Here is a 23,366-nt window from a genome sequence, read left to right as displayed (position 1 = left end):
GAGCTGCCCGGGGTAAACCGCGGTAGACGAGAGCGACGACGCACCACTTGGGCGATACGCGGGCGGGCCGACGCTGAGAGGGAGTTAAGCCGCGGGCCAAGTTGCGCGTGCGTGTGTCAAACACGGGCGGGCACAGTGGTATAGGCGCTCGATTAACCCGGATGCGTCGAATTTAACGAGCAGCTTGCTCCGCCACGGCCGGCCGTGACAAACAACGCGAGGCATTCGAGACGCCCGATTAGAGGCGACGTCACAGTCGTTCAACGGCCACGTGTTCACGTTAAACGCTCACGCTTGGTGCGCCAGCGCGATCGGGGCGGTTGTTGCACAGTCGCGGATAAAAGTGCGCAATACGGTCTCGAGGGAGATACACACACACGCTAGCTAAACAACGGCCAGACAAGCAGCGGCTGCGCACAGCGGAAGCACGGCATTCTTTCAGCCCGCACAGGAAGCAGCAAAAAGCGCTCACGACAGTTCACGCGCACCCACGCTGCGTTAGCTACGAGCACTCGCGAACAAGCGTAATTCCCTTCACAGACATCTGCAGGCAAGAACCATTCCAATACATGTCTACCTTTACCACCGACCCACGCGCACAGTCGGGCATGAACTCAATGATTCAGCCTCCAGCCTCCCAGCAGCAACAACGGCCGACCACGCGAGCCATCCGCTGGTGAAACAACGCGCACGGAGCGAAGAAACTGCAGAGATCCGCCGGGGCGGCGCCAACGAACAAACTGCCCGCGCGATAGGTGACACGCACCGACCGCAGCCCTTCCTCGGCTTTTCCCGTCGCATTCAACCGCCCCTTCCTTTCTTCTTCCTTCGTGAGGCTCGGAAGCAATCCGACCTTTATTGAGAGCCAGCGTCACGACTCGAATCGCGGACGGAAACAACGCGTCGAAGACGGCGGCCGCGGATTCCCTTATTGGGACAGACACACACAACACCCGCAACAAAAGGGAAAAGACAAGTAACCGAGGGAGATGACAAAAGGGCGGGCGTCAGCGAGCGAGGGAAAGAAAAGAAAAAAGGGAAACCCTGACGGCAGCGGGAGGTCAGCCAGAAGGCGATCGGAGCACCGGCGAGACCTAAATCGACCCCGGCAGTAGCCATTCCCCGGACACAACCCATAAGCGCGCAGGAGCTCGCCTCTGAGCCACCTCGAAACCACCGCGGGGACCACAGTCTCCGCCCCGAGGAAGCGAAACTCGTTTCGCGGATTGCAGCCAGCGCAAAGGAAGGAAGGCAAACAACACTGAAGGCGATAGCGCGGCGCTTCCCCGCAACACTCGCCGGCGCTGTAGCTGCACCCGCGGCGCGGCACCCGACGCCGGGGCTACTGCCATCCTGGAAACAACACCTCCGCCACGCGGGGGCCTTTTTTTCTTCTTCCCCCTGATTAACCGCCACGATTTGCGGAACGACCGCCGAGCAATCAGTGAGCGAACGTCGAAATCTGCACGGTGCATCATTGCCAGTCCCCGCGACGGTGCAGGGCCCAAAATTTGCTACGGCACAGCGCAGGTGCAGAGATCATGTGCGCAGGAGGTCACCTTTACTGCAGCTCTCGGCGTCCGAACCGCGGTGTACACGTACAGGAGACCCGCACCCCTCAATTCACCCGTGGCCCCAGCATTTGTTTCTTCCGCTTAAGGCTACTGTACGATCGTTCTTTTTTTTTTCGCACGCGCACTCGTCCTTGCGACCATGCGCACGGGCGCGTTGCGGATGAGGTGCTATACGATCAAGTTTGCTGCATTACTAATACGATATACTCTCGTACGCGCGATCATATATGCGCAGATATGAGCCGAAAGTTGCCCTTTACGTGGTGGGGGGAATTCGAAGTACGGACTTGCACGGTGTCGGCCTTTCCAGCCGCTACTTCTACGATTTTTATGACGTCCATCCCAAACCTGCATGACTGACACACACACACGCGCCCAGAGATGAACACGGCGCGCTCACGCACAATGGACAGAATTCGAGAACAAGCTGCGGGCAAAGGCTTACGCCCAATTAGGGGCCAAATCTCCATTCGTCCCGGAAACAAAGAAAAAAGACAACTCAGAGAGGGTGCGCGCGGCAGGGGAGAAATGTCGGGCAGGCACAGCCTCCTCCTGCACCGGCGCACTTCATTTGCATCGCCGACAGCGCGCGCGATCCTCCCCCTGTGGCTCCCCCGCCTGCCCCACATATCCGGGGGCATACATATTCCGATCCCCGTCGATCCGCCCCCGCGTGGATCGAACCCCATCCGAAGGAATAAAAGCCCCGGCGAAGAAGGATCAATGCGGCCCAACGGATCGGCGACGGCCCGCCGCTTCGATTGGGGCGCGCGCATTCGTGGAACGCCCTTTTCGGTCCGCGCCGATACCCGGGGGCCGGCACGCGGGACCAGGCCACAGGACAAGCGCACGTCCGCGACGGTGCTTGTCCGGGCAGTTTCGACAAGGGGTCCGGCCAGCGGCGTTCGTGTCGCTGCCGGAGGATATACAGTAACTCGCGGAGCGCTAGAGTGCCACAGACAGGCAAGCCGGAGAAGAAAACCCTCGATCCGACCCGCGCTGCGGCCAGCCTCAACATGAGCACTGCGACGCGCGGTTCTAATCGTGCACTCGACCCGACATCACTTGCCGTCCACGGCACGAAGCCTTGATCAAGGCCACCCGCGGGTGTATCGCGGGGCCCTGGTCTCGCGCACCGGTTGCGCAAGGGATACAGCGCTTATATCGACCACTAACGCGTATATAACAGCCTTCGCAAAAAACCGTTATTACGCTATTAAAGCTCACTGGTAAAAACTACGGAATAGGCGTGGCAAGCGGATAAAAAAGAGGGAGCCGGGGGTAGCAAAGAGCTGCCTAGACTCCTTGGTCGGCACGAATTCACCCTTCCACCTTCCGCGCCGCGTACTGATCGCACATCCCATTTACCCGCGCCTTTGCTTATTTTCTTCCTGCCGGTACTGTCGCTCGCTCCTGGGCGGAGCAGGCCGCGACTACACCGCGATAACCTCGCGTTTCGGTTCTTCGTTGCAGCGGAGAGGAAAATAAAACGGGGCACGGTGGACACACGCGCGCGCGAACAGAGGGAGACAAAAAATGAACAAAAGCGTCCAAGAAACGCAGAGAAATCAATGCAACAGCCAGTGGAGAAGGAACCAAGGCGAAATTGCCGGCAGCGTAGAGAAATAAAAAATAAATAAGAACGACGGACAAAAATCAACCAGACGAAGTGGTAGGGGGGGCCTCCCTTGAACCAAACGAGTCCCTCAAGGCTGCTCCTCCGATCGGAGACCCGAGGCGTAGGAGAAGGAAGGAAAGGACCCACGGGCAGAGGGCACTCGCGAAACGGCCGAGCGCCTCAGTCTCTCTCACAAGGGAAGGAGGGTGCGTGATGACGACGACGACAGCGTATCTTCCACGAGGAGGGGTGAGAGAGAAGAGAAAAAGGGGAAAAGGCCGCCTCGATTTCTTCGCCGGGGTCCATTAAAAACACATCTGAAACGCATCTCCGAGACGGGGAAGAAATTAAGCCCCGCGATCACCCAGCCCGCGCACGGAAGGAGACAGCTTACACGACGGCAGTACACACGCACAGAGACCCCCCCATTCCTATGGGGAGAAGGCTATAACGCGCAGGAAAGCACAATCGCAGAGACAGACATCGGCGCCAGACTCAGCTACACGACCACCACCTTGCGCGCGCAGAGGACACACGTGGCGCTTCTTTTTCTTCCCTCACCAGCTCCCCAGTGCAGTGCTTGCGTGCACCTAGCCCATGCCGGCAAGCTGCACACCAGCCACTGCCTCGCACAGCTATAGTTCCCCCTATCTCGAGCGCAGTTCCATGGCCAGTGTCTGGAGGGTGTGCCTACACCCTCACCTGACGCCACATAAGCCACGCGCTGCTGCTGCCTGTTAATGTCACTGGCACATGTTGCGCGAAGTCTGCTACCAACCTCCCAGCCTTAAACCAATCAGTGAATGCCGGACTGTGAGAGCCTCGTACATATTATCGCCGGTTTCGCAGCTGGCTCGATCGAAGTGTCCCGCGCTCTTGCGGGTGCCGCAAGGCAGAAAGACGCACGGAGAACACAGCGACATTCCGCCGAGCGATGGGCGCGACCGCTACGTGCAGCAAGCTCGGCAGTGCCCCGACAACGGAGTGGCTCGACGGCACGCCCACCCCGGCACTTGCAGCGATTGCGCAGCATTCATTCTTTACTACGAGACCCGATAAGGAGGCCCGGGAAGGGGGAGGCGGTCACTGACAGAGCGTTACGTCCAAGCGCAAACACGTAAGAAAAACGGAAAGATAAAACATCGGCAGAGTTTTGAAACGAACCAGGGAACGCGGAAGAAAAACAGAAGTGGTTACGTTCGGACGCCGCCAGCGATAACGTCGTCGAGCCCTTCACTGCTACCTCAACACGCCGAGGTCGGCGGCGGGGAATTAAAAAGCAAAAAGCGAGGCGTAAAGAGGGCAGCAACCCCCTCCCGGTCGGGTCGGTACGCACACGCACTGTTATGTACACCAGAGATAACGGGGGGGGGGGGGGGGGGGGGGGGGGGGGTCCGAAGTCGTGAGGCAATAACCGAAAGCACGGACAGGCACGCTGACCGCTAATGATAAGGGCTCCCAAAGGCAAGTCGTTTAAGCATCTTATCTGCGTTAGTCGTTCCCCCCACATCGCCGGGCTGCTACCGAAAGCGCGCCGACCGAAGCTGGGACGAATTTGACAACAAATGAAAGATTAGGACCCGTTCGCCAAAAACGAAGGCAGACACTGTTAAGCCGGTCGATCGCAGGAAGTAAGCACCAGAGCCTTCCCTCTGGGTCGCCCGGGCACTGGGCTGTCCCTCGGGTACCCGCAACAGAGGGGCAGACGACGTGGACGCAACGGACTGCGTTTGCCGCCGTTTCAATATTTTCTCGTCCGTGCATTCAGCTCGGGAAGAAACAACATGCCAGCGAGCCTCCTAGTGTACACAGACTCACCCGCCTCCTCGCCTCACACTGCGACGTGGGTGTTTAAGCGCCGCGATGGAATGGAAGGCAAGAAGCAGCCACACCGCGGGCCACCTTATAGCTGCGTGTCTAGCAGCACGCGTCTCCGTTCTGATTACTCCCACGGTCAGTGCGCAAACCAAGAAATTAAAGAGAGATAGTTTTTTTCTCTCTCTCCTTCTCTCGTAATTTAGGGGAGTCGGATAAGCCGAAAAGTGACAAGCACGCCCACCCTCGCAAAATAACTGTGCGAGTCGCCTTTAAAAAAACCCTCTTCGCACACGTCTCGGGGGTGACAAGGAAGGTCCCCTTCAGTACATCAAATGAAAGACACTTAAACAGGCAACGTAACGCATTGCTCGAAGCTGCAATGCACTTTTTGCGAGGACATTTTTTTTTCTTTTCGGGGACGTATTTTTACTACACCGGGCCACATCCCGCAGAGGCAGGCAATCGCGCGTCCCGCGGAGATCCAGTTAAGCCCCTCTAAAAAAAACGGCCTCGTCAATGGGCCTCGTATTGACGTACGGGAACCGGCAGAAAAACAAAAAAAAAGAACCCCTAACTACAGCGAACACGCCCTGCGAGCCAAGAAGAAAAAGAAGGTGACAGCGGCACGAGGCAAAAGAAAAAGGGGCGACGCCGCTGCTCCCGTGACTCTCATTTATAGCACCACCCGACCACAGAGAGCCAGTCAGCTTCGCTTTCTTTGTCAGATTCCTTTTTCTTCCCTCATCTCTCTCCATGCCGGTCGAAATCTCGCCGCTCGCGTGGCTATGCCGCTCAGGCTCGGCCCTCCTTTCTCGCAGCATTCTTTCTTCTCGGCCACCGCCGCGGGTCATCCATTTTTATTTCCTGCTGTGTTTATCCGACCTCGCCCGAGAGAGACCGCCGCGTTTTGTAGCTGTTCCCGTGTTTGTTTCTTACTCGCTCCGGTTCAGTGTCACGGCCGAAGGAACGCCTCTCTCTCTCTCCACTTCGGCAGGGCGTGTTTTCTCTCCCGTGCCACCCCCCTCCCACGCTCATTCATTCTTCCAGACCTTCGCGCATCCGCCCTCCAGTCGCTCCGCTTTCCGCTGCACACAACTTGTCCCCCCGTCAGCCGGACCGAGTGGCTAGTCAAGCGAGGCACACCTGACGTGTCGTTACGGAGCAGATCGAGCCCGATTCGCTGCAGTATACGTGGAAACGCGAAATGAGAATTGCTTTCGAGGAGGAAAAGGGGCGCCGCAGCGGGAGTCTCCGGAATAATTTCTACCACCGAAACTTCGGGTCTCCTTCACCCGTGAGAAAACTATTGAGGAGCGATCAGTTCGAATGATGCGGGGGAAATGGGAGAGAATTATTCGCTACCTTTTCTTCCTTGCGCTATCGTTCCACAGACCGGAGGGCTTAGTACCATAGCTGGCGGCAGGTGGAGGCTTCACACCGACGCCGGACAGCTTCCGCCCTCGTAGCCCTCTTATAGTGCCCTCGCATTAGAAAGGTGACAGTGAGGGGATGTGACTCTTAAAACTGCGCGAACCCCGTGAACGCTGGCGCTGCCGCCGAACGGCGCCTCCAATGTCCCCCTCCCTGTTGGACACGCTCGGAGCACACGTGGACGGTCGTGAGAAAACAAACGGCGACTCATTTCGGAAGGCTGAAGAGCGGACGTCCCGTAAGAGTGCCGTACACGTACTAAGCCACGGAAGCCCGACGACTACACAGGGCACCCACTGCGAAACGCGGCCGAAAACAAACCGTGCGCTCGCGATTCGCCCACCTCCGCATCCTTCTATCGACACAAACCTTCTTCTCGACGAACAAAATGCGCGGACCACGCAAAGCGGCAGCAGATCGCCCAGGCGCTTTCGCGGTTTCGATTCCGGTCGTCGCTGCCCGAAGGTAAGTAGCTACTACATCGCGCTCCGCCCTAGCGTCCGCGAGCCGTATGCGACTCCCTCGTTCCTCGCAGCACGGGCTCCGACAGAGCTCGATACGCGGCGCGCGTCAGCTTGGTCCTCATTATTACCGCCGTTATCGATACGAACGCCGGCGACGGTCGGGCACCCCAATTAGCGCGCACGGGACACGCTAATTAATGCGTTCAACGTGCTCAGCAGCAGCCGGGTCGCCGCGCACCTTCCACACGTGCGCACACAGCGGCACAACCGAGCCGCGTTATAGAAAGGGAGAGAAGGAAAGAGGGACGGCTGTCGTAAATGCAGACACGGGCGCATTTCAGGGGGCGCTCTTCAGAGACGAGCTGCCGCCACGAGCACAGAGAGAGGGGGGAGAGGGGGAGTAAAGAGATTGGGGCTGGGCGTGGGCCACTAATGCATTGGGGCGTGACGCAATGGAGCGAATGAATTGGGAATACGTCCCTTCCTCCCTATTCCTTTCCCTCAGCCGAATCCCGCAGTCCTTGCTGCCATACAACGCGCGCGTTTTGTTGGCGTCGCCTCGGTGGGCTGGCGACGAGGCACCATCGAGTCGCGCACAATCAAACAATGCCTCCGGAGGAGACCACCAGGCGGGAAAAGAAGACATAACGAGGAACGAAGATGCCAATATAGACCTATCACTGCGTCTCCCGCCGTCACTGGCCCCGCTACTGCGGTTAAAGAAGCGGAAGCCGCGCCAACGCGAGCAAACGGTGCATCGCCATCGCTGTAGCTGCAAGAGCATTAGGGAACACAAAATTTGAGCAAAGGTCGAAATAAAAGTTCCACCTCGTACTGGAAACACAGCCCCGGTAACAAACGCTACAACACAAACAAACGGTACAAAAGCGCAGAGAACCACCGGGCGCTCTCAAATCCACGGACGGCACCCGCACAGCTCCGAGGTCTCGTCTCGATCGAGGAACGCACGGCGCAAGAGACCAGCTAGAGTCCAGGAGGGACGCTCTGAAAAATCTCTGTCCGGGCGCGGGGTGAGGAAGGAGTAAAAGACAGCGTATTATTGGAAGAGCAGCGGCGGCGATCGACATAAGAAACATCCACGTTTGAAGGCGCCATAAAAAAAAAGGAGGGGGCAGGCCGCCTTTCAATTCTCCCTACTCGCCATGGGCCGACGGGAGACCGAAGGAACACGGGGGGGGGGGGGGGGGGGGGGGGGGGGGGGGTAATTTTTCTCTACGCGCACCAAAAGCGGTGGGCGCCCAATTAGAACCGAGCCTCACAAAGGAGGGAGGGCGAGCTCCTCAAACAGCCGCAGAGTGGCTCCCCAAAGAGCGGTCGCTTTCTTCGGCGGTGAGCCAGTCCCGAGACTTTAATTACAAGCAGAGGAGATCGCGCAGCGCTGCTACCGAGCCACGCGGCCGAGTGACGGCGCACAACTCGGGGAGGAGACTTCACCGGCTACTAAGGAACTTCCATCTACACGGTAGACGAGTATATATGTCCCATTCCGGCATGACTGTACACACGAGGACGGTTGGTACAAGGGTGGAAAGTTGGGCGAGATGGTACGGACCCATACTGTCGCGCACGGACAGAAGTGGTCGCTATCAACTGACAAAATCTTATTTAAGGCACAAAACACACACAAAAAGCGTTACACGCGCACTCTCAGCCATGTGGCGCTTTTTGTATATATTACGTGCTTTAATAAAATTCTGTCGGTTGATAGTGACCACTTCTGTCCTTTCTTCGTTCTCCTGGTGCCACAACAGTATGACACAGTTGGCAACTACACGCCGCGTTCAAGTCTAAAGAGCCGAGTCACGCTGCGGAAGCAGCCTGTGTAAATAAAACTCCGTGCGCCGACGCGTCGTTTTCGCAGCATCGCCGAGCCCGCCACACCGCGGCAATTACGGACCCTTTGGAAACACGTACGTCCCGTTCGCCCAGCGACACGTATCGTATCGTATACTTTTATCAGAAAGGTGGGAGTGAAAAAAAAAAAAGAAAGAGGAGCCGTAGGGGAGGGCTTTGGAAATAATTTCGACTACCTGGGGATCTAATGTGCATATCTAACGTACGCAAAAAGACCCCAGTTCACCTTTGCCATTTATCACAGGCCACAAAAGAAACATCGAGAAAAAAACACTCCGCGACTGCAGTGGCGCTCGCGTGCACAGCACGGTGAACAAACGGCCAACACGCCGCTCTCCGTGACGCAGGAACGGTCGAGGTGGGTTCGCCGGCGACCGAAGTCGATGTCGCGGTGAAACACGCGATCCCAAACACGGCGCGCAACAGAGGTGCAAAGGGCCGCGTCTCTGCGGGCAGCTTCCCAGCGATAACGAAATAAGCAGCCCGCCAATCTAATCTGAGAATACCCGCGTCGAGCAAGACGGGCGGATTCCCTCCCAAGGTACCAATCACCATCCCCTTCTCGATTGTCGGTGCTTTTATGACACGCTCCCAATGGCGTCATCAGTCACGTCGGAGAGAGGAAACGCATTCGAATAGGCATAAAAAAGTCGGGATCGCGGCACACAGATTACAATTCCTGAGAGTATCAAAAGAGAGAGAGAGAATGAGTGACACTGTCACTGGATGCAGGTGCGAAGGTCGCTTCACTGGATGCGATTTTCGGGAAAACCGGAAATCGGTTCGCGACAGGAACGACCGTTGCTCCTGCCGCAGCTCATCCAGGGTGGATTTCGACCAGCTGTCGCCCGGTTGCTCTCTGGCGAACCAACGGGATGTGCGTGATGGCGCGCGTCGCGCCAGTTGCTTCAGACGGGAAAGCACGTGGTCTTTTTGTTTTCTTGTCTCCCCTCCAACTTCCTGCTGCATCCTAGCAGTGTCCTAGCGCGAGCGAACTCCGCTGATGAACTGCCTCAAGAGAAGTGCAAGCGACCTGCCCCCGACTGCCCCACACAGATCGGTTCCGTCTCCGTTTCCAGTTGACCCACTCGACAGAAATCCACCGAGCCAAGCGACACCTATCGCACACGCCGGGTTGGCTACAAAACCGCCGCCAGCCACTGCTTCCACGCGTGCCTAGTTCCGTGCAGAGGCCGCAAGTGCCAACAGCTGCGAAGTATATGGCTGCAAAGATGGCCGCAGACGCCCCTGGCCTTATCGGGGGGGGGGGGGGGGGGGGGGGGGGTCACTCGAGCGACGCCGCTGCCGCAATCAGCCGCGCAGAAGGGGGGGGGGGGGGGGGGGGGGGATGAGCTCATCCCGCGTGCGCTCTGCAATCGTGAGCCTCACGTGAGAGACTGGCGGAGAGTGTCCTTTCGCGAGACCCGAGATGACGCCGCGGCGAAAATGCCCCCCCTCCCTCCCCCTCTCCCCACACACGCGAGGCCACCACCCTCCCCCGAGAACGTCAGCACCACCTTATCACAAACACTGCCACCCGCGGAGAACCGGCGCAGCGCGAGATAGGGGGCGACGACGCAGATAACGGCAAAGGAGGTACACGAGAGTTGACCTCCCACCGGGATCAGAGGAGGACGACTGGTGGTGGTGAGAACTTTTAATTGCTGCAATAGAGTTTGGGAGCCGCAGAGTGGCCCCGCTACATGGTCGGCGTCCCTAGTCCGGGACATCGCATGACAATGCCCCGTCTCTCGCCCGTTTCACCAGAGCCCTTTGGGACCCCTTTGGGACAGCAGACGCGGTACACCGCCGGCCGGCAGGTGACGCGCCGGTTTGCGCAGATAGCGGCGCGGGACGAGTGAAACCGCGGCAGAAGCGCGGACATCGGGCTCCGAAACCTCGCAGGTCGTACCAACAGAAAGCGATCTGCTACACCGGCCACAAAGGCCTCTGCACCTTAACGACCCTAAATCACCTTCAGGCACTAATTATAACCGGTAGGAGAAAAATTTGCAAGCTTACGCATTTTCGCAAGGAGCATACCCAAAATCTGCAGAAACAAAAAACTGCTACCATCCCTGATGCTTAATTATGCAATTTCGTCAGGGTCACATAAATCCACGTTGTGACTCAAAGCTGCTTTCAAGATCTCAAATTTTATACTTCTCCCCATCACATGAAGTGGTTATATAACAAATTTGCCCATTTTCGGCACTATAAACCACTCACGCTTGCTTGCTAAAGAGGAAAAAAGCATACTCGTACTGGAGCCATACAAGAGATACCATAAAACACAGAGGCGTCCATTTTAAAATTGATGGTCTGCGATCATTCATCCACATTATAGGACACTGTGCCTTGTATACGAGGAATTTGATAATTAAGTGTCCTCAAATGTGGATGTGATGCCTGAAAGGGATATGAAGCCCTTCCTAAATTTTCCAAGCACTGTCTACTTTACCTGGTTAACGAACCCAGAATGCTCTTGACCACAAAGCATAGTGGTATATCACTGAATGCTGGAATTACGATAGTATTTTCCAAATTCCACATCAATGACTGAGTGATATGTAATTTTTGCAAAGGATGTTTTCATTACACTAGGTTTACGAAACACAAGAGAGAACGAATCTGGACTGGCAACTCTTCAAGCTTAATACAAGCACACAACATGGAATCGAGAAGTTGGCACACTTCAGCCAAGCTTCATGAAATTTCTCTCAATTCACATCGATCAAGTAAAAAAAAAATGCACTACAAGCTCTTGGCACCCGACGATGAAAGCTAGACATGACGAAAGCTAGGCATAGAAACAAATGCATTTCATCCATCTTCCTTCGCGAGATGAACATGGGTGGGAAGTTGCCCACGCCTAACGTGAAACAAAGTCCTTCCTTGAGTACAGAACCAATGCCCTGATAGCAGAATGTCGGCCAACCACAGCAACATCATTCAGCATCTGAAAACTCCCACTGTCGAAGTTTGGACAGCAGCGGAACCGAAGAAAAGAAATGACAGCTTACCGACTGCTGCTGTTGCTGCTGCTGTTGTTGCTGCTGCTGTTGATGTTGCTGCTGCTGCTGCTGCTGCTGTTGTTGTTGTTGTTGTTGTTGTTGATGTTGCTGCTGCTGTTGATGCTGTGCCACCGAAAGTCCAGTCGCACCTGATGAAGACATGGCGGAAGAAGACGACGAAGACGAAGACGTGGGGGCCACCGACACGGAAGAGGACAGCGACGACGACGACGACACGGCCGAGGTGGGTGGAAGGGCCGATGAAGAGGACGACGGGGGCGCCGGGTATCCCCCATAGGCAGATGGGTGCGAGTTGGGCGTGCCCTGCCGCGAGGGAGGCCCTTCGGGGCCGGCGCCCCGGGACGGTGACGCTGAGCCCTGGGCTTGAGGGGGCGGTGGGGTGGGCCTCTCCTGTTGCTGTGGAGAGGGCGCGGGGGAGGGCGGCAGGCCGCCTACCTGCCCAGGGGGAGGCTGGGGGCCGGTCGGGTAGGGTGACATCTGCACAGGGGAGACAAGAAGAACCATGGGGCACAAAAAACGGTTAGGACACGTCAGTGGACAGCAGTGAACTTGTCAGCTAAAGCACTATATTTGATAGGAAAGCAGTTGCGAAATCACAAAAAGTGCAGTAAGAACAAAATGATGGCGCACTTTCCTTTTCACTTCTCTTCCAGTCACAAGATCGTACAGAGTAAACCTGGCCATATCAGAATAACTCGCGCAGCCTATCCCTCGACATATGTCAAGCAGAACTACCAGAGAACTCACACTACCATAAAATGCACACCAATAGCAACGGCCAAGCCACAACGCATGACACAACGCATGCAGTCACGTTTAGGTTCTCCCAGTACACATACAGTCCAGGAGCTCAGCTTGGAGGAACAGTGACTATGTCCGTCAACTGTTCTGACAAGTGCGACAAGTGCAGTGGTGGCCATTCTGGCATTGCAAACACACCACCAAGCTGCTCCACAGAACAAAAAAAGGTCAGGGGGTGGAGACCAACAGGACCTATCACTGAACAGTAGTGGATGTGGCCTCCAACTGCCACCTCTTCAGCAAGAGGACTAGGCCCCATCAACAGCCTCACTAAGACAGACCTCCCTATCACCTCTAGTTCCTATTGGCTGTTCCCAGGTTTCAGATGCTTCTTTCATCCTGAACAGATTTCTAAAAAAAATCAGATTAAACTCCACTTCCGCCCACAAATGCACCTTCAAGAAAGAGCTGCTTCTCCATGTGCAAAGGCAAAAGAACCACACAAACAGCAGCACATTTTAAAATTTTAAACATTTTGTCATCCATGGCATGGCTTAATCTCGGGATAAATTCAAGAAGTAGGCTCTAGAAGTAAGAGGTCAGAAGATATGCGCTGACCAGAAGGTGTACCAAGTGCTATTTACACTAACAGAGCCCTGCTCCAATGCTGCACTTGTATGCTGAATATTTCGCAGTGTAAAGTGTTAAGTGCTGCACGTGGGGATGGTCATGTGTGCGATAAATAATTGCAGAAAACAACACACACACACACAAAATTATCGGCTGAACTGGGCTACGGATTAGTTAAAAAGATTCGGCGACAGCAGTCATTGGTCGCAAATGTCACAAAAAGGCGGCTGCTGCTTAGCGCCGACACTTCCTGCACTCTCACTGCTGCATGGACTTCCTAGCACTAGCCTTAGCCAAGATGGCAGTTCAAGGTCCGGCCCTTGCAGCAAAGAAACTGTCGTGTCTCATCTCTCTCTTTGTGCGTGAGTCTCGCCATAAAACATTCGTTTTTGTAGTTAGTTTCTTGATTCAGGCTGCCATTTCCAGATGGTTAACAAAACTGAGCATTCAGAGTGAATTATTTTAGAAAAAGAAGTGTGGAATTAGGAGACATTTCCTTGCATAACCAGATCGTTAGATGAATTTGAGTTGAACAAATAGCGACCAATTTTCACCCCACGATTTCAGAAGAAAAATAAAGAAATAAAACACTTTTGTCACTGCTGTCACATTTGTAACTTCTCACAATCATACTTCATCTAGTAGCTCGGTCAACTCCTCAAGGCTGTTATGCCTAGCGTGCCTTCCAGCCCAAATGAATTAAGACACGGACTCCCTCAACCAGAATTTCGGGAAGAAACGCTGCTGCAAGCAAGCACTGGTGTTCGCGGAACCAGCGGAGACAATGACGGCGTCAAGTGGCTGAGTCAGCCCTTGGGTTGCGGGACAGAGTGTTGCTTTCATCACGCTGGGGATGATAACTGAGAGACGGCTGAAGCTTCGACAGAATTCCCGCGTTTCGGGCAACATGTGGGGAAGTGCAAGGTCGTTCCCACAGGGGCGCTGACCTAGCAGCTGTAAGGACATCGACGTGACAGTGTTCGAGGAATGTCTTTTTCCCTTTTCTTCGACGAACTGTGAAAGTATCAGCACTGCCACCTGCCGTGAGCGGTACCACCAGTGTCTACGTCTGCTTATTTGCTTGGACACCGTTCTCCAAACTGTATTCCCCGATTAGAGATCTGGGGAATACGAAGAGTATTTAACGGGCTGCTGGTGGTACCGGAAGACTCACATATGCTAAGAAGCTCCCTTTAACTGAGAGGCATTCTCAGTTGCCCTTATTTGAACATCACGTAAATAGTCTGCATAATGTTTTCCTTGCCTTTCCCTTCTTAACCGCGTCTCAGATCTTCCTCATCCCTTCTTCGGCCCAACCACGCTACCTGCATCCCAACAAGGCTTGGCTTTGGTCCCCCCCATTTTTTATCTATATTAATGACGTGCCTTAGCACGTTACTTCTAACATGTATCAGTTCACCAATGACTGCATTATGTTCCCAGAGATTAATAGTGACCAGGACGTTAACACGACACAAACTGACCTTAATTATTTTTTATCACTGCAGCCATTGGCTTATGTCACTTAACAGCAATAAATGCTAAGACTTGCTTGTATCTCGTACTGAGTCAAGTACAGCTGCCTACCACCTTAAAGGGTCCCTCAAAACGGTGCCCGAGGTTGTCTATAATACACTTCAATTGTGTGGAGTACAGGCCACTAGGTGTTCATGCCGCATAAAAGACCTCAAAACCAAACCAATCATTTACAATATATTTTTAAAAGCTCGTGCTTCCATGCCTAGCCGCAACCTGCAGCGCCGAGCTTTGAACCAAATCCGCGCGCAACACGTCATGCAGCGCTCCTTATGTCAGCAACAGAGGGCTGCTATTGGTTCGCCGTGACTTCTCTTTCTGATGTCACGCAGCTACCAGCTACCATGGCCGCAGCCGGAAGCTCTACTCACCCCTCAGCCCCACCCAAGTGAGTGGGGCCGACTGAGCAGCGCCAACATTTCAGCGTGTAAAAAGTGACAAGAGGAGAGAGAAAGGTGCGAAGACGCGTAAAACCAAATTTTTCCTACAGATACACAGCATCAACAAAACGCATTAAAAAAATTCTTGCTAGAGGATATTTGTGAAGCGGCGTCCTTTAAAATCATAGGCGTGCCACAACTTTATTTGAAGCCCCTTTCAGAGCACCTTTGAGTCAGTAGTATCATACCACTACTTTGGAGTACGTATTACATCAGACCTATTATCATGGTCCCTTCATATTAAACACATAATATCCAAGCTAATAGACTGCTCAGATATCTACGACGTATTTTTTTCCTCTGCCCAAATATCACTAAGATTGCTTCCTTACAAAACGTTAGACCACACTAAACTTAGTGCGGCTCCTCTGTGTGAAACTTGAGCATTGCTAAACTAATTCACTAGAACTTGTTCCCAATAATTCTACCCTATTCATTCTTCCCAATTACAATCGAACTGCCAGTATGTCTACCATAAAAAAAATCCCTACACCTACCGTCACTTGCTCTGGTCGCTTTTGTTCTCGCCTCTGCCCTTTTCAGAAAATATACTTCAGTAAATCCTATTTGCTCAATGAACTCACCTCGAATCCGTCATATCGTTCTGCCCGTGTTAGACACTTTCACAAGGTTGGAATTGTTGGTTGTACTGATTGCTGTTCCCATAGTTTTATTCCATGCACATCATAAGATTCGAACCGCCTTCCTCGACTTATTGCTGCATTGAGGACCAACTTTTTAGTCCGCTAGCACTAAGGCTACCAATATGAAAAAAAAAAAAAGAAAAGCTTGTTGTCTAAGTGTTTGAAGACAGCTAGGCCTGCAGAAATAAAATAAATATGACCGTGACCGCAGTGCACCTGGGTTTCGAAACCGCAGCGTCGCAACCCAATCAGCTTTACTGGCCACTGCACGAGAGCACTATGCCATCGCCACAGCATACCACCTCTCGCGTTTAAGTGCCATTCTATTGCCGTCTCCACTGTATGTCGTCACCTTCATCAACTTCCATCAGTGGGCACTGCATCCAGAACACACGGCTATCACAGTGCGCTGTCAGAATCGGTCAGAAAATTTTATCGTGTGCTACCACTACGGCCCCAATCAATCACCGATTTCGTCAGCGTTTGCCTAAAGCCTGACCCTGAAACCTTGGCCTCGACACGAAAGCGAAATGAAACACGATGTGCTAGTGCACATACTTTACATTTGACCAAGTAAGCTAAATCGGATGTCATTTTTTTTAATGCACTAGCTAATATTGTATAATCAGGAGCCTAACAACTTGTGGTTTTTATTTTCCTGCTGAATCACTCATTGGATCACTCCCTCATGTAATGACAATTTGGCTTGAGGCTATTGATAAATGAAACGAAACCGAAGGGATCTAAATACAGAGTACACACGACATTGTATTCAGTTACGCAGAATCAGAGCAATACCGAATAGCAAAATAAGCACAGGTTGAGCTCTAGTGCCATCACACATGAAGGTGTGATAAAATTTTCAGGCCACCTCCCAAATCCAGTGAAATTAAGATAACTATGACAAACCATGATAACTATTATTACAAGCAACAGCGAGTCACGACCAGCTTTAAGTATGACAATTTTATTTTGACTGCCAAGAAAAAGAAACTGTATACGTGTTCATGCATAACTAAGGTGAATTACAATCCCTATATGAATAAATTGTGCAAAATGTCTTATACCACAAAAAGGCAAAAACATCAACATGGTCAAGAAATGCCTTCTCTCCACTTGCTGTGAGTCACAGCCCTAAACAATCTTAGGCATGCAAACATGCAGTATACCTCCTGCAGTTCGCACAAGCAGCTGAACCAAGAATCACACTAATCTCTCAAAAATGAAGTTCACAGCAATGCATTAAATCTAGGAGAAACAAAAATATTAAGAAGTACCCAGGAAAGAGCTACTGCTGCACCTGGGCTCTGGCCAATCAGCGGTCAGTACCAGCCAGATACGAGGGCGTGCTGAGAAGTTCCTGGCTCTGCCCCTTTTCATGCCAAATTGAAAAATTAATCTGGTACCATAAAAAAGCATGATATCTCTTAATGCAACTGTGGAAGTTACAGATGTTATCGGTTTTTATAACTATTTTTGATTTCACCTAGAATCTGAGATGGCAGAGGCACAAGCAAGTTTCACGTCTATGGAGTTACGGGTCATCATGAAATTTTTGTTCCTGCAGGGAAAGTCTGCAAAGAATATTCACAGTGAGGTGTCACAAACACTCGGGGAGAAGTGTCCTTCCTAAAGCACTGTCAAAACCTGGGTTGCTCGTTTGAAGACTCGGCATTTCACTGTTGAGGATGACCTCCGCAGCAGGCACCCCACAACATCAACAGACCCGGCAACAAGCCATGCTGTCCATAAGCTGATTCTTGAGGATCGGCGAATATCCACAAAAAAGATAGCCTAGATATACTGAACATCTCCCGGGAGCGTGTTGGTTTTATTATTACTAATACCCTAGACATGCGCAAGCTTCAGCGAAGTAGGTGCCGAAATGTTTGAACAGTGAACAGAAGGAGTCACGAGTAAAGGCAACCAGAGCTGTTTTGACCGATTTTGATGCTACAAAGGACTTTTTGGATAGATTAGTAACTGCTGCATCGTCCTTGCTGTCCTTGCGCTGGGCAAGGCACAATGCTGTTCTCCCACAGTGTCCTGAATAGGGAGCCCCCATCCTGTGTTTTGGCACTAACAATGCCTTATTGTGTGGCTGCCCAGAGGGGAAGGGGGGGGGGCACTTTTGGGTGTGGCCTTGCATTCCACTTCCTTTCCGCACCATGATTTCCAGTAAAAATGAAAGGCAGAAATCCTTTCGGAATACAGCCCAACAGCCCAAGCAAGAAAAAAGGAAAGAAAGAGCTCAGGTCCGACAAGTTCCGAGTAAAAACCTGCGGGCACGAACACAGACAACCAAGAGGCTGGTGGTAGAGTGTAGTAGCGACAAAATATTCTGATATTCTGACGCCAGATGGAGCCACGTCGTGCTAGTAAAATTTGGCGCAAATTTCAAATCCCCGCAGAAAATACATACACAACTTTCAGAGCCTGTAAAATGCAAATACTACGCTCGATATGAACGAAAATTGCGGCTTGGCAATCAAGAAAGAAAAAGGGACAAAATGTTGCGAATGAAATTCTGATATTTGGCTTAGTTTTTTCACAAGATGACATGAAAGACCGACATACCTAAAGGTGAAATTTTTCTGGATATTTACCTCTGATTTGTAAAAAAATGAAACTTAAAAATAATATCTGTGTGCAACATTTCCTCCATTCGTTAAAGAAGAAAACGCTGCCACAGACCACATGAAAATCGAGCCATTTTTAGACACGCTACAGCTTCTGAAAGTTCCCATGTATTTCCTATGAACACTGTCACTGGTGAACCCTCTTAAGATGAACCGAACCACTGGGGAAAGCTGAACAATGGAATCCTTTTGTTGCGGGACAATGCACCTCCAGAGTTGTGGCTGTCAAATACTGGTCCACCATGCCCCCTATTCACCTGACCTGGCCCCTTCTGACTACCATCTCTTTCCAAACTAGAAGAAACGGCTCAAGGGTTGTCATTTCGATGACATTGCTGACATCAAACATGCTGCTGAAAGCTGGTTTGACGACCTGTCGCAATTTTTTTTTAACGGAATAGGAAAGCTGAAAAAATGATGTGACAAGTGCATCGATATGAGGGTGTAACATGTTGAATAAATGTGCGCTTTCAAAACTCTGGCTCTTTTCTTTCTGTGCAAAGCCAGGAACTTCTCAGCACCCCTTTGTGTCAGGATGGCTCGGCACTCTTCAGTAGCTGCAGAACGAGTGAGCATAGTCAGCTGGATACCACTCAAGAATGAAGCGGCTTTTCCCCTTCCAGCCAATGGGGTCGGCCAATTCTCATGAGCCTGCTAGCCTGACAATGCAGGCAGTGCAGGTGAAAGGGGACAGTCCCCTCCCTTCATGGTCAGAGATAGTCCGCTCCCTATATTTTCAGCCTAGGAGGCTCATGAGAATCGGCCGACCCCATTGGCTCAGTAGAAGGGGTCTTTTGCCGAGCAAAAGCCGCTTCGTTCTTCAGTTGCATCCGACTGCAGTGAAGCGACCGCGGAGGGAGGAGGAAAAGAACCCACCTGCTGCTGCGGGTATCCCTGGCTGGGCGGCCTGGGCTGTCCCGGGTAGGGCTGCCTCTGGCCCGGGTACTGCGTGTACTGTCCGGGGCCCATGTATGGCCGCTTGGCCGCGGGGCCCCCGGCGCTGGCGGCAGCGCTGGCAGCGGCGGCGCCCGCGGTCACGGCGCTGCCTCCGCCGCCGCCGCCGCCTCCTCCACCGGGGTCGTGCATGCCGCCGCCCACCTGCGGGGCGAAAAAAAAGAACAAGGGAGAACCAGTGAGTGCCAACACTGGGGTCCAAGGTTCCGTTACCGTCACTGCGCTGCTCGAGGCCTACGTCAACACAACTCAATGTCCCCACAGGTAGCTCCAAAATGAACGAAAACGAGTTTACACACAAAAAAAATGAATTCCGTTATTTTTTCTTCTGTACTAAAGCTGAAAATGCCTCGCGGACGTTATCCGTACAGAGGAAAGATCCTGAGAACAACGGGAAATGGTGTGCTTTGCACTATTATCCCACTGACATAGTGGCGCTTGTCTCTGTTGACCGCAATTTCAGAAGAACCTCCATAACTTTTACGCACCGAAGTGTCACATCCGAGCAAATACCATCTGTACCGAAGCGAAAGCCGAACTGCTAGTGCACCTAATTCGCATTTGGCCCAACTACGCGAATCGACCATCATTTTATTTTTTTTCTACAAATACTTGCGACCCACACGTTATCGATTGAGGGTGCGCTGTGAAAAGTACGCCGTAAGGAGAGAGAAGACTGCATTTCTAAGAGTGTGCCTTGGCAACGCCTCCTATACGTCAGCTGATAACAAAATATGGACTCAGTCGTATGTCTTTCTTAAATCCAAGGAGGGGACATATTGCTGGTGAGTTTCCCTTGGCGCCGGTAACGACGTTTTCATCAGATGGCCCCCAAACGTAAGACAGCTCTTGGTAACTAATCCAACCGCGTCAAGTGCGAATAACTAACTACAGGCCGATGAGAAGCCAATTCTTGGCAACTTGGGCATACACAGCGCACGTTAACCATTACAGCTCATAGAACGTGCTGCAGAAAGTTACGCGTGTTAACCACTACAGCACCGTCGGGAGTAAACGTGGTACGTGTCAAGCGAGCATCAGCTACACTGCATCACAGCGGCGAGGCTAGAGCGTTTTTGTTTTTTATAAGCAGGAGCCGGAAGGACAAGCGACGAACCTGACATGCCCACAGATAAGTCCTCCCTTTAGCTGTCCCAATACTAGGCGCAGCCGCGAGAGGGCGGTTGCGTGGCGTACATTACATTAGCTCCTGACAGTGCGTGATGAATTATCCGCTACTTTATTTTTTTATTTTTTATATCGGCTATATGGCATCGGCTATGAAATACGCCGTAGTGGAGGGCTCCGGATTACTTTCCGCCACCTGGGACTCTCTAGGCACAGCAGACGGGCGTTTTTTTTTTTTATTTTGTCTCCATCTGAACACGACCGCTTTACTGACACCCCAGAGCATAAATGCGCGAGGCCGACTGAGCTGTGCTGCTACAACAAATGCACACATTAGAATACGGCCTGGCTCTCGACCTCGACGAGGAAGTATAAAAGGAATCACCGATTTCCGTGCAGTGAACTAGCGAGGCATGCAGCATCGACAAGAGAGGTCAGGTCACGGATCGCCTCCGTCGATTGATCAATCGCTCAAAAGGGTGCGAAACAACAACACACAAAGGGTCAGAGGAGGCAACGCCGGGGAGAGAGAGAGAGAGCGGCGGCGGCGACGACCTAAAGAACGACACAACAGCTGATAACCGCCACGCCAATTGCGCAACACAGGCGGGGCCGCGAAAGTGAGCGCAATTACGCACAAAAAGAGGGGCGGGAGACCGGAAAAATAATAAAAGACAGGAAAGACGAAAGACAGGTTGCCACGAGTGAGTAATGATAGGCGCGGGGCATCAAAAAAGGAAAAAAAAAATAAACGGGGGAAGACCGCCGCCCGACGACTAACAAAAGGAAGTAGAATAGAAATATATACATATAAAAGGGGGGGGAAGCGCGCGACACACACACTCATCGCTAAGAAACGCGGAAGCGAGCCGCCACCACCAGCGAGGCAACAATAAAAAGCGCGACGAATGAATGAACGTAAACCGAAGGGAGGCGACAATAAACGGCGAGGAGGGGCGGCGATAAAGCGTCGAAAGAGAAAACGAGACGACGCACAGACACGAACAAGAATAATCATCCTCCTTAGGGGGATACAAAAAGAAAAGCAGCAGAAAGGAAGAAAGAAAAGCCAGTGGCGGGGCACGAAAGACGGCATGCAGAAGAAGCGAGGCAAAAGAAAAACGCTGGAAAGGCGAACGGCCGACCTTGAGGGGGAGGAGGGCAAGGCAGCCCTCGCGCGGAAAAGCGAAGTAGAAGGAAGAAAAAAAAAAGAAGGCGCGCGCTCTCAGTCAGCAGTACGGAAGCGGGGCGCCGCTGCCGAAGACGAAACAAAACAAGAGAGACGCACGAACGCGAAACCGTCGAGACACAGAACGCGCGCTCCTCACATAACGGACTCCCTTTCGAAAGTAACCCGCCGCCGCTCCCACTTCCTCCTCCCCTCCCGGCCAGTCCTGCTACAATCGCGGACACCTTGCACGACGAAGGCGACGGCGCGCACGATCGCCCAGTGTAGCGGCGCAACGCGCGCTTTTAGAAGAGAGGCGAAATGAGGATATATCGACGACAAAAAAGAAAGGAAAACGAAAAAATGCCGAATGGACAGCACGTCGAAAAAGCAGGCGCGGCAGGATGCGCTGTTAGGGAGGAGGAAACGGGGGCGTGCAGTGACAAATACGCCGCCAAGCAGTTGCAGCACGACAAACAACGCCGGGAGACGTGGTGAACAAGCGTCGAAAGGCGTCACCGCACTCGAAGAGGCCCTCGTCTTTTCCGCCAGCCGACGTCAAAAAACCGAAATGTTTACAGTAGAGACAAGGAGTCCGAGTGCGCAATCGTCCACTCCGGGCGTGAACGAAATACCAACGCGTCGGAAAACGGCTGACGAGGACGAGGCAAGGCCGCCGCCTCGTTGGGAAAAAAAGACGAGACGACAACGAAGGACAGGCGATACAGAAAAACAGTAGGCAAGAGCTACGACGAAGACGACGACGGGACCTAAACAACGAAGCCCGTGGGCAAACTAGAGAAGAGGGGCATCGGCGCTGCTTCCAAGTCGGTCCTCTAAACGAAAAAAAAAAAGCAAGAAGCCATTCAAGGACCGCGCGCATACGCACATCACACGGCAGGCACGCCCCCCGGTTCATTCAGTCCGAAACGAGCGTAGTACGCGCGCGACAAGCAAGAAGCAAAAAAAGAAAGAACGCCGACACAAGCGAGCTGGAAGAGAAGGCAAGCACAAGGAAAGAAAGAAACCACGGGAAAAGGAGGTGGCTCTCGCGGTCGGAGGAGGAGGCCGAGGGAGGGAGAAGTCTTAACGAAACGAACAAAAAAAAACCGGGGCAGCGCATAAGTGGGCAGAAAGACGTAATGCGGGGAGCACATGGGGAAGAAGACAGCTACTAAATATAGAAAGCAGGGGATGCCGTACAGAGATGCGAAAGGACCACACGCGCAACAAAAGGGGAAAAAAAAAAGAAAGAGACGCAGGGTAAAAATAAATGCCTCGCGAGCGAGCAAGTCAGATTCGATCGTCGAAACATTCTTGATGCCTCGTCCTCTCAAGGCCGGCGAACCCCCCCACACTTATTTGCCTTCGCCGCTGCCTTTTTTTTTTTCTTACGCATTTCCATTTCCCCCTTTCTTTCGAGAGCCCCTTTTCGCAACGCCGGTTTTGTTTTCTTCTTCCGGGTTTAGTGCTCCGATTTTAACTCGGCAGGGCCACTTCGCGAGGGCACTTATTTGTCGAATGAACGAAAGCGCAGCGCACGAACGACGACGCGCCCAAGTATCCGCTACTGCAAAAGACGAAGGCGCTAACTACAACCGGCGACGCCGAAGTAATCCCCATAAAAAAAAAACAATAAACACTATCACCACTGCCACCGAACCCACCCCA

The 23,366-nt window shown here is 52.7% G+C and overlaps 1 protein-coding gene across 2 annotated transcripts in view; it reads right to left on the bottom strand.

Annotated features, from left to right (window-relative positions):
* LOC144099214 (trithorax group protein osa-like) overlaps positions 1-23,366 on the bottom strand; it is a 174,857-nt gene that overhangs the window by 82,385 nt on the left and 69,106 nt on the right. For both annotated transcript variants that reach the window (XM_077632358.1, XM_077632359.1), the window contains exons 2-3: positions 19,322-19,543; positions 11,804-12,292 (exon numbers count right to left, since the gene is read on the bottom strand). In XM_077632358.1, the coding sequence (XP_077488484.1) occupies positions 11,804-12,292; positions 19,322-19,543 (711 nt within the window). The remainder of the gene's footprint in view (positions 1-11,803; positions 12,293-19,321; positions 19,544-23,366) is intronic.

Source organism: Amblyomma americanum, chromosome 7 (assembly GCF_052857255.1).
Source record: "Amblyomma americanum isolate KBUSLIRL-KWMA chromosome 7, ASM5285725v1, whole genome shotgun sequence".
Classification (NCBI taxonomy): Eukaryota; Metazoa; Arthropoda; class Arachnida; order Ixodida; family Ixodidae; genus Amblyomma; species Amblyomma americanum.
This window is presented reverse-complemented; position numbering and strand designations above follow the sequence as displayed.